Genomic DNA, 11,144 nt, shown 5'->3' with positions numbered 1-11,144 from the left:
TTGAATTGGTAGGTTTGGTATCGATGTTAACGTGAAGAAGTTGAATTCCTCAGGGTGAACATAACTTAATGCGTTAAAGTAAGAAAAATTGCAAAAGCTTCCTTAAGTTCGAAAGTCCAAAGATCGAGGTCGTTTTAATTTTGTAAGGCAAAAAGACGCCTATAAATACATGACGGTGCTGGGCAAAGTCTGTAGCTAAAGATGCGAAGAGTTGGCGGTATAGTGTTACTGTTTCAGAAGAACAACCTGTTTACGCCAATACAAACCACTCCAACTGCGGCCTTAGGTTCTTGGATGACCAGCGATTTTACTGTGTTTGAGGTCAATTGAGGACACACTAGGGTTATTGTAGGTCACTGGTCAGTCACTGGTCAGTTTATTTTCAGTAGTTTTTTTTTAAAATTCTTTTCAGTTTGAATGCATTTTTAACGTTTAACAAACGGTATTACCATTTTTGTTCTCCTTAAAAGTTCATCAGTAAGTCCGGAGCTTGCAACCGGATGGCTGGAAGTTAGCTGATTTGATAGGGGCGGGGCTAAAGGGCTTGGGCGCCCGATACACTAATAATTTGACGCTATAACGTTATAAGGCTACAGTCAAAATACGCCCTCCAAGAGTCGCCACGGCTACCGCCCACCCCAACTTATCATTGAGAAGCCCGGTTAGAGAACGTCCGGCAGACAGAAAGCGTGTACGATCTTCCAATCCCCACATCTGCTTGGACATTATGCGTTGTCCGCCTGTGGATTTTGCACGATCGATTGTTAGTTTCGCGGGAGAATTCATTTCCGATGACATCATCCGCACGCAACCTGTGATTGGTCAGGTCTGGAGGTGTGTACCTTACGTTTCCGATCTAATTTGCGTTGCCAATGAGGTAGGTAGATTCTGAGACGGGGAGGTCTGTTCGTGTACTGGCACAGAAATCGTCATTTTCGCACGGATTCCTCCCGAGTTCGGATCAGAATGGTGATTATCTGTGTCTGAGAACACCTTCCAGACGACAGGACATCATTGGTTCGGCTCCCGGGGGTGAGACGCTGAAGAAATCTGGCCGTTATCTCCGCGCGGGCTCGCTCTGTGGAAATTCACTGGCGGCTGGTGGACTGACCCTTGACCTGCCAAGTCTCTTCCGCTGTCCTGTTAGTTGGAGAAACCTTAACTTGCTCGGACGATTTTCCACGGCTTTACACCCCAGATTTGTCATCTAACGCTGCCTATCCACGATCACATCGATTCTGACTGGTTCAAGGACTCGCTAGACGCCGCATTAGCTGGTACGTGCCCTTTCTGTTCCGTTTGTCTGGTTGTGAAGTCGCCACTTTTGAAATGTCATTCCAATCTGACAGGTGTCCTGACCAGTGACATGTACAAGATAGGCGATCTAGATGGCAGAATCTGTGAACATGAAGCAATATTTCACGAATAGTGGTGTGTTTTTAGTACCGGGTCTTCAGCTATGACCTTTTAATATGCATGACATGCCGGCTATTTTGTGCTGTATAACAGGTTAGTTCTGCTCTGCCGCCCTCCCCCTTTTCGCGAAATTTCGTGCTATCTGTAACGTTGTCTCCCATCGACCGTTTATCGACTGTTTTTTAACGATCGCGCCATGAAATAGCTATTTCTATTCACCGCACATTGCAGATGAGGCGTTTCACGCCAATCACATGACATGTGTCCCCACTCTTCTATGGATTAAAGTTTGTCTACTAACGGTGTTTGCCGTGACCTGGGCCGTATCAAAGCTGCACATGTGTTACGGCATTGAGCCTGGTGTGGAATTACTAATGACTGGATACGTGGATGACAATGTAAAGCCTTGGGAAATCGGTGTAACAGATATGGATTTGTTGGTTGGTTGGTTCAGATTTTCATTTTCTGATTTGAGAATACCATTTAAGCAACACAGAAAGGGTAGATTGGAGAAAGGGTAGATATAAGGTTTTGTAATGATATTCTTCGCTCATGGTCCTAAACTATGGCACTTCCGTAGGTGCAGGGTGAAGAATGCCAAAATCTGTCTGAATGTACAAAAATTATGATCTTGATTTTTTTTGACTGGGTATAGACATGGTACAACCTAGTAAAAGACAACAAAAAAATACTAGAAAAATCTATCAGATGACACAAACCATTCAATGCACTATTTTGTAATTGTCAATAAGAAATGTTAATATTTCATAAAATTCTATTCATAACTTTATCAGCTAAGAATAGATAACCAACCAATAAATGCTCGTAAAAGAGAGCCTCCCTGTCAAGTCTTGGTAAATGTACTAAAAGACAAGCAGACATCTGGATGGTACTTGACAATTGATGCTTGTGTTGTAATGTATCTGATGCTACTGTGTGTTTTTTGTCTCTTGCAGGTTAGCTAGGGAAGAGCAGTTGGCACAGGGAATCGTGGGCAAGGGGTCCATTTTGCCAGTAGTGGTTTGTGCTGCCCGTACATGGCCGGATCGGAGACGGAGGCTGACCCCATCTTTCTTAGTAAGGATTGCTTGCGGACCTTTTCCGACCTGTCGTCGCGTGACCACCTCACACGTGGTTTGGCTATGGACAGTGTGGCGTCCATGTATGAGAATTGGATCAAGCGACACCACCAAACACCAACAGAATCTGCTCCCTCCTCGGACGTTCACGAAAATGGCGACGTTTCTCAGTACTCGCGGCACCTGACTCAACACCTGTCCTCCCTCATAAGACTGTCCGCACAGTGTCCGTTCCACGATGTCCGCGACAGGGCAAACGAGATTCTGGAATGTGTCAAGGTGCGTGAATCTATTACGCCATTTTTAAAGGCAGTAAGTCTCTTTTGATTTTCCCTTTATCATTTGCATATCATGTCCTACATTTGCAACTGTATCTAGAGCATGTGATTATGAGTGATAAAGGGAAAATTAGAAGACAATGCCTTGTCTCTACAGATAAGAGGGAAGAGTCCCTACTGGTCAGTGAAGTGGTCAGATAAGTACACTGGCCGGTCAGTTGGCCGGCTAGTCAGGTCACATCCTCCTTGGTTACTGTCTCTTTGATGAACATCCTTTTCCTGGAAGCTCATTTCACTTCCTGAACAATGTCTTCATCCAGAAAACAATTTTCTAATCATCTAGACTGCTGGTAGAAAGGTTATAACTGTAGCACACAGTTAAAATGATGACCTGAAAAATCACCTATCACCAATCCAACATCTAGAAGCCAGGTCTGTCAATTGCTGGGATGCAGTCATGTTGCTTCAGTATGATAAGGTTGTAGCCTTGCAGGTTCTTGCTAAAAGGAATGAAATATCATAAACATAATCCTAAAACATTCCTCAGTAACCTCATAGCCTCCCATTTCAGAGACGACAGTTTGCTCTTACTTACAACGTTACAAGACTTTCTTCTGTATATTTTGCATGTATTGCTGATTTGGAATATTGCAATAGCTGTTGTCATGGTCACTAGGAACCACCTTGACCCAATTAGATGTTTTAGCTTTATATTTTATGTATCCACATATATGTATAGTTTGAGTATATGATAGGTAATAGCAATAAGACTAGATATAAATTGGGCTGTTTGGTCTGCATACAAAACAATTCATCTTGCCTTTATCATTTTGTATGTCTTATTTATTTATCAGTTTGCCTGCTATGCAGCCAGGGCTTATCCAACTAGCTTTAGTGTTGCTGTAAAAGTTTGTTACCAGTATATATCTTTATTAATTATACATGCGATTATGCTGTTCAAAAAGCCAGTCGGAAATTATAGGGTTGAGAATTTGTCAGGCAGGTGTTTTAGATGACTCAAGATGTTTCCTCCAAATTTCAGCGACCGGTTGAAATGGGAGGGGGGTGCTGCTTGGAAGGCCTTTTTTTACCTGGAATTTTGTCATTTCTAAAGTTTAGTTTTGTTTGGCATCATACATTTTTCATGTACCTTGCACAGAGAAAGACTTTGGCAATGTGATAATTAGTAACTAATGAAAACACAAGTGGAATTTTGTTTAGCTACCTCCAGCATGATGGAATTTTCCACTGGGTTCGTGGAGGGATCATGTTACATCAGGGTGATCCTCTGTGGAAAGTGTAAACAAGCTATTGACCAATGTAAACAGATATTGTGTGGCCTGATCAGGGTAAGTAATAGATAGCTGATGGGAGTGGCCAAGATATCTGGATATAAAAGCAGTCCCGCCCACCGAGGGGTTTCTAGTCTCCCCGAGAGCGAAGCCCGAGTGGAGACTAGAAACCCCAAGGTGGCGGGACTGCTGTTATATCCAGATATCGAGGCCAATACCATCAGCTATCTAATTTAGCCCATGGCATACTTCCCCGAAGCTTCCCTAGTTCAGCAGCTCTACTAAACGTTACTTTATTTTGTCCTGAAAGTCCAGAAATCTCTCTTTTTGCTGGACATGCTGACAAACAAGTAACAGCTGCAAGGCCAGCACAGACAAGGCAAGTTAAACATATGGGGAGAGTCCCAAATCCCCGGGCAATTAGAAATCAGAGCAGGGATTGGTCAGAATAGGTCACATGGTTATATCACCCACAGTTTTTCTATATCACCCACAGTTTTTCTATATCACCCACAGATATCACTCACACTTTTCTGATATCCCACACTATGTGGATATAACCACAGAAAATGGGGGCTTCCCATTGGCTGAGGGGAAGTAGCCATGGGCTAAGGTGCCTTTATTGAATGATAGTGCAGATATCTTGACACTTGAAGTCAAAGTACATAGCTTAGCATTAGTACACTAAGAGTTTAGTTATATCATATGATGATATCAAACTCAATTCAGGTACATGTACTGATATAGAGAGGATCTTTGGTGTAGGGGAGCAACATCTAATGACACAAGGAGGGTTTTATATCCAAGCAGCCATAAGGAATTCTCAGCCCCAACATTGATAAATCTGTCACATTTTTAGCACCAGCAGCATCTGAGACATGTCATTATGACAGCTTTTATGTGTCTGCATTTGTCTATGTAAGTAGGTCATACTGTTGACTTGCTCCTTTGATAATCAGAGATGAAAGGAAAACACTATGAAAACTTTAAAAGAACAGATGCCAATCTCATATCAAAGCTATTGATTTTAGGTCTTTTGTATTCTACAATATTGAATCAGATACCAATATTTAATCAAATAGCAGAGAACCCCATAACAAATACTGTCAGACTGTTGTCTGCTACCTAAGACAGGAAGATGGATAATGAGAAAGGAAGTTGCTATGAATATGCATGAGAATGAACATGCTTGCACATGCTATGTAATGTGTTTAGGTTTTGTAGAAATTTCTCCCACTTTATTTATACCTTGAATGGTTTTACTGGTATATTTACGTTGGTGGTGTCAAGAAAGTAGCTTAGTAGTAGTGGACTTTGCTTGGGTGTTAACTTGCTGTTCTAATGAAAGAAACAGTATTGTGCCATGAAACATTACCAATTAACACCCTGGAAGTCTATTGTACTGGCTGATAATAATTACAGAATAATGACACCCTGCCAAGTCACTATTGCTCACTCATGTTTGGCTCCCTTCACACATTAGAAGGAAACGCCCCTGGCTATCACTGGATAAAGAGACCTCTAATTTTCTGTTGTTCGGTGCAATGACTTTGGATTTTTAAATCATTACCTAAACTTGGAAAAGAGATGAAGTAACACTAGCCAGAAGCAAATTTCTGGCAGCGAATTTATTGGAATTGATTTGATTGTGTTATCAGTATTTTAGTCTAATTATAAATGGGTATCTTATTACACATTGTGTTTCTGAGGGACCGTGATATACTAGTATCCTTCCAGAGTACATGTAGTGTTCAAATGGCATTGTATCCTGGTTTGCTAATGACAAATAGAGAGTCTATCTACAATAGCTATCAACAATTGTAAGGTACTGGTATGAAAAGGCTGAAGGCACAGGCAACTTGGATTGTGGATTGAATATTTTAAATGCCCACTACCCTGTTTGTACATGCAATAAGATTTCTCTCTTATCTCTTTGCCTCAAGTTAACTGACAAGTTGGTATATTTAAAGACTTGTATTTATAGTTTTTTCATTTATCAGTGACATGAACAAGCATGTTTCTGATTGCTCTGATGCAATCCTTCCATGTGTAGCAGTACCACTGTACATGATGATGCAACCCTGCCTCCAGGCTACATGACATGATGCAACCACCCGTACCCACTTCAAGAAAGTGGACATCAAATGTGTTTTATCCAATGTGTCAAATGTGTTTCATCTGTACTACCAAGAAAATATATTTTACAATAGATGGTCAGACCAAAATAATAAAGTTGGTTTGGAAGTTATTCTCATAATATTGCATATTAACGGTAATTCCTCCTGTTTAGTTTTTTCTTGGAACAACCCTTTCCCTCAGGCTTTCTGGGTCAGGGTCTCATCCCAAAACCTATCAGTCAGCATAGCTTGATTTCTATAGCATGATACAATCTCTCTACTAATGAATGTGACAAGCTTATGCTTATTACAGGCTGAAATATGTATAATTCATTGTTATGAAGTTATTATTGATTTGCTCTTTTTAGCATTTATTGTTTAGTTGAACAGATTTTATGCCAATTGTTTAATCAAAACTGTTACCTTTACCATCTAAGTACATGTACAGTCAAACCTGTCTATAGTGGTCACTCAAGGGACTGAGTAAATTTGGCCACTATGGCCAGGTGACCACTATATAGAGGATATGGTCGACTCGAGCAATGAGTGACACAAGACATAAGTTTATACTAAGGTACTGAGTATTTTTTTACATATACACTGCACAGGTGCTTATAACATCTACAGTTCAATTTTTGTTTCCTTATTTTTGTTATACAGTATATCATAATTTTAATTGAAGAAATATTGCAATGACCATGCCCTACACAAACACATAAACTGCAAATGGTCTTCAATTTAGTTGACATGGATGTCCAGTTTACCAGTTCCCACGGCAAAATTAGTCAGCTGCCCCGCACTCTTCGCTATTATCTAGCGAACCCGAAAAAGACGGACTTGTGCTCCAGGTTCTGAAGACTTCTGAAGAGACCGCCATTTTTCTTGGAAGTTTGATGCCTCTGTCGCCGACAACGAACGAAATTTAGCCATGTAAAACAACTTATTTTGCAACTGAACGCCACCCATTTAGTTAACAACATTTGGAAACAAAGGATTGTTCCTTTGTTTCCACTTATTGTTCGTTTTCGGCCGGTTTTCAAACAAAACATCGTGGCGAGTTCCCTTTGTTTTCAGCTTGGGTTCGGCTTTTACCATTTATCCCTAGTATGTGGTAATCATTGGAAAAGTGGATCCGTTCATGCTTATTTCTTTCATAAATTTAGTACAACTTGTATCTAACATCATAATATATCTGTATCGATGCATTTTTAAGGTTTGAATAATGAAATTACTCTCAGGGATGCGGTATTACAAAATAGATTTACCGTATTTAACCTACATATCAGTGGTATCGTCTGAACTCTTGTGACCTTTGCTGCGACGCCATCTTGGAAAAATGCGTAAATCTCGAAAATTCTTTATTTACCCGCAAAAAACGGAAATTCCGCCCGGAAAATTACATTTTCAAGAACTTAACACATCTGATACATGAATGAGTCTTCTGTTAAAAAGCTGCGGCCGTAATTTCGCCCAGTCCGACAGCTCAGAAATGACGATGTGCCGCGGAACCGAGACGAGTGTTTACAGACACGTAAAAAATCAGAAGACACCATTTCTGGAAATACTTCGCGTCAAACTACGAAATTCTTTAATGTTTTCTTTATTCAAACACATTAAGGTTCTAGTTGAGCCCACGTTTTGGTGGCGCAGCGCGGAAATAAAAAGATTGTGAACCAGGCGTGGGCTGGCACGGCTCGGAGTTACGGCCGCTGATGTAAACAAAGGTACGCCGGCCACGCTGTGACCGCGGCCTGACCACGCGCAGTGACCGCTATCGGCAGTGTTGCCGTTGCGGCCGGACCGAAAATTGGCTGACCGCGACCACATTGGACAGGTGACCGCTATAGACTAATTCTTAATGCTTATGTCAATGGGAAAAATCCAAGGGACCGACTAAAAGTGACCACTATGGCCAGGTGACCGCTATGTCCAGGTGACCGCTAACACAGGTTTGACTGTATATTGTAAAGTCGCATCATAATTGCCTCTTTCGTGTGCGCATCTGTGAAAGAAAATTTCCAGTGAAATTGTTGAAACTGAATAGTTTGAACCACACCAGAGGATTTTTGCACAACTGTAAGTGGCAGCTTTAGGTATGTGCACAAGTATTTGTTGAAAACGAGGCAGCTTGCTATTGCTCCGGGCATCCACCCCTTTGTCTCCGCGTTGGCAAGCGGGGATAACACAAAATCCGCACTGAGAAATCTCTTTGTCAGCAAGAGACTGATTTGCATGTCTGCGAACGCCATGAAATTTTAGCAACAACTTTTGGACACAACTGCTTTTAATGTTCATGTGCGTGGTCACCTACACGCACAAATGTTGATGCTCCTTTGTTTAACCTTGGCGCCGAGACAGATTTTCTTGTTGTTGGGTGCTACCTGTCAGGCTTGTTTGTTTTGGAGCGTGCCGCCTTTCATGTCCCAATGAAAAGGCTACAGTTTCAGCGTCTCTCCGTAAACATCATTCTATTCCCGGGGCCAATAGCGGGTTAGATGACAAAACCCACTAGAAATGTTCTTTGAAACAAATTCATAATCGCAATATCTATCAGTTATAAGTGGGACTGGCATTACATGGTAGACTGCAGCAAGGTAAATCTACTGTTGGTAGGGAACATGTCCAATGTATGGTGTAGTCAACAACACGTTATCAGAACTGTACCATGTAATATAATACGACTGCTTTGACACTAATCTGAGTGGAGCCGCGCCCCCTTATGGGTTTCAGCCCCGCCCCTCCATCCGGTGGCATTGTCCATCTGCTCAAAGGAGCAAATGAATGACAGAAGGTAATGAAGAAGAATAGTAATGAATGACAAACCTGTTCTCTCAATACTGGAAACATCAGAACTTTTTATGGTGGGGGTCCGGACCAGTTTGATAGTTGGACAGATTATCATTTAGATGAACTAAATTAATTTCTCCCCTAAACCTTCAGAATAGAATCAACCAAAACTTTTGTCCTGCATTCTGAACTTAGTAGTCCATGATCTGTTCATGTCTTTCACATGCACACATTGTGACCACATGCTCTGTGCATGATGTGGAAGTGTCTACAGGATGGATGTAGATGGGATGCTCTGTAGTTAGTGGGCACCATGTAAAGGGAGTGAATTTTATAGCCCCGCATGCAAACCTCCTGATATTGTTGTACAGAGTAATAGAACTGATATGCCATCAGAAAAAAAGCATTATTATAAGCCAAAAAAGCCAGACTCAGTCAATAGAGCCTGCTAGCTAAGGAGGCCAGGATTGGAGATGCTCACGGGATGGTGATAAATTGTCCGTAGTTTACAGGTCCCTAAGTAAAGGGAAGGATAAAAGTCAGCTGAATGAAACCCTTGCTACCCGTAATACGGTACACAATCATGTAAAGAACAAGCTTGAAATAGGATAACTTAGAAGCCAGCTTGACATCAATGCTAGAATACCTTGCATTAATCATAGGCATTTGGAGACATTGCATTGCAGCAGTGTGATGTAGTATGATTTATGTTGTGCCAGAAAGGCATGGGGAGATGTATAGTTATATAGAATCCTTTCCTTTATAAAGAGAGCTGGTAGGAGGTGATATTCCAATGATGAAAGATCTTTCTATATTTATCTCCATGAAAAAAGGCTTTTTCGTGGAGATACTGTTTTGCTTGCGTTTGGTGTTTGTGTGTATGTATGTGTCACCGGACGCTTAAAGTCACCATAACTGTAGAACCTGTACATGGATTGTAATGATTTTTGGTATGTGGGTGGGTGTTAAGAGGAGGAAGGCCAAGGTCGATTTTGGCCCCCCTGGCATGTGTGACTGGAACTGCAATGGCGTATTTGTTAAAATATTCAATGTAGAAGAACTGAAGAGTGGATCGACAGATCGTCATGTTCTTTGGTACACAGGTAGGCTAGACCAAGTTGTACACACTTAAGTGCAAACTATGCAAATGAGACCGAATTTGCATAAGTAAGGAGGTAAATCGTTTGCATGTGTGTCGTCGGATGCTTAAAGTCAGCATAACTGTAGAACGTGTAGATGGATTGTAATGATATTTGGTATGTGGGTATGCGCTGGGAGGAGAATGGTCAAGGTCGATTTTGGGCCTCCTGGTTTGTGTCCCTGGAACTGCAATGGCCTATTTGTAAAAATGTTCTAAAGGGGAATAACTGAAGAAAGGAACAACAGATTTTCATGTTATTTGATACGCAGGTAGGTTGGACAGAGATGTACACACTGAAGTGCAAATCATGCAAAGTTAGTGTGTTTGCGTGTGTGTGCGCGTGTGTATGAATGTGTCACCGTGTGTGTATGTATGTGTCACCGGATGCGTAAAATCAGCATAACTATAGAACGTGTAGATGAATTGTAATGATATTTGTTATGTGGGTAGGTGTGGGGAGGAGAAAGGTCAAGGTTGATTTTGGGCCCTCTGGTATGTGTCACTGGAACTTTAATGGCGTATTTGTCAAAATCTTCAAAGGAGAATAACTGAAGAAAGGAGCGACAGATTTTCATGTTATTTACTTGGCAGGTAGCTTAGAGAGGGATGTATACAATGAAGTGCAAATTATGCAAATTGGACTTAATTTGCCTAAGTAATGGGAAAATCTATATCTGCAGTGTTGGCCATTGTGGCACTTCTAACAGCTGTTGATAGCGAAAGTGGGTCACTGTGGAACCTGAGCCCCTGACAGCTGCAGGTGGCCAGGGGTCATACCATTGAGCGATATAGAATGGGGGGAACTGGTTTAATACAAAAAAAGTTTCATGGAGATTTTGGGTCCTAAGACTCTTGTTTCTGACTGTCTCATTTCTGCCAGCCAGCCCTGTAGCTTCCTCTGAATATCGAACAAAAAGGGGAGCTCTTTTATTGAACGTTTTCATTATTTCCCATCCTGTTTCTCATCAAAGTATGTGGTATAGTTCAATCCAGGCTATTACGCTGTTAGGCCATAGCAAGTAAATTTTATGGAT

At 41.4% G+C, this 11,144-nt stretch overlaps 1 protein-coding gene across 4 annotated transcripts in view; it reads left to right on the top strand.

Moving 5' to 3' along the window:
- The first annotated feature begins 723 nt into the window (after positions 1-723).
- LOC136434043 (sestrin-1-like) overlaps positions 724-11,144 on the top strand; it is a 62,863-nt gene continuing 52,442 nt past the window's right edge. For all 4 annotated transcript variants that reach the window (XM_066426741.1, XM_066426732.1, XM_066426723.1 and 1 more), the window contains exons 1-2: positions 724-1,277; positions 2,373-2,774. In XM_066426741.1, coding sequence (XP_066282838.1) covers positions 2,454-2,774 — 321 coding nt within the window. In that variant the 5' untranslated portion in view covers positions 724-1,277; positions 2,373-2,453. The remainder of the gene's footprint in view (positions 1,278-2,372; positions 2,775-11,144) is intronic.

The sequence above is a fragment of the Branchiostoma lanceolatum genome, chromosome 1, assembly GCF_035083965.1.
Source record: "Branchiostoma lanceolatum isolate klBraLanc5 chromosome 1, klBraLanc5.hap2, whole genome shotgun sequence".
Lineage (NCBI taxonomy): Eukaryota > Metazoa > Chordata > Leptocardii > Amphioxiformes > Branchiostomatidae > Branchiostoma > Branchiostoma lanceolatum.
Note: the sequence above shows the minus strand (reverse complement) of the source record. Positions and strands in the feature narration are given on the sequence as shown.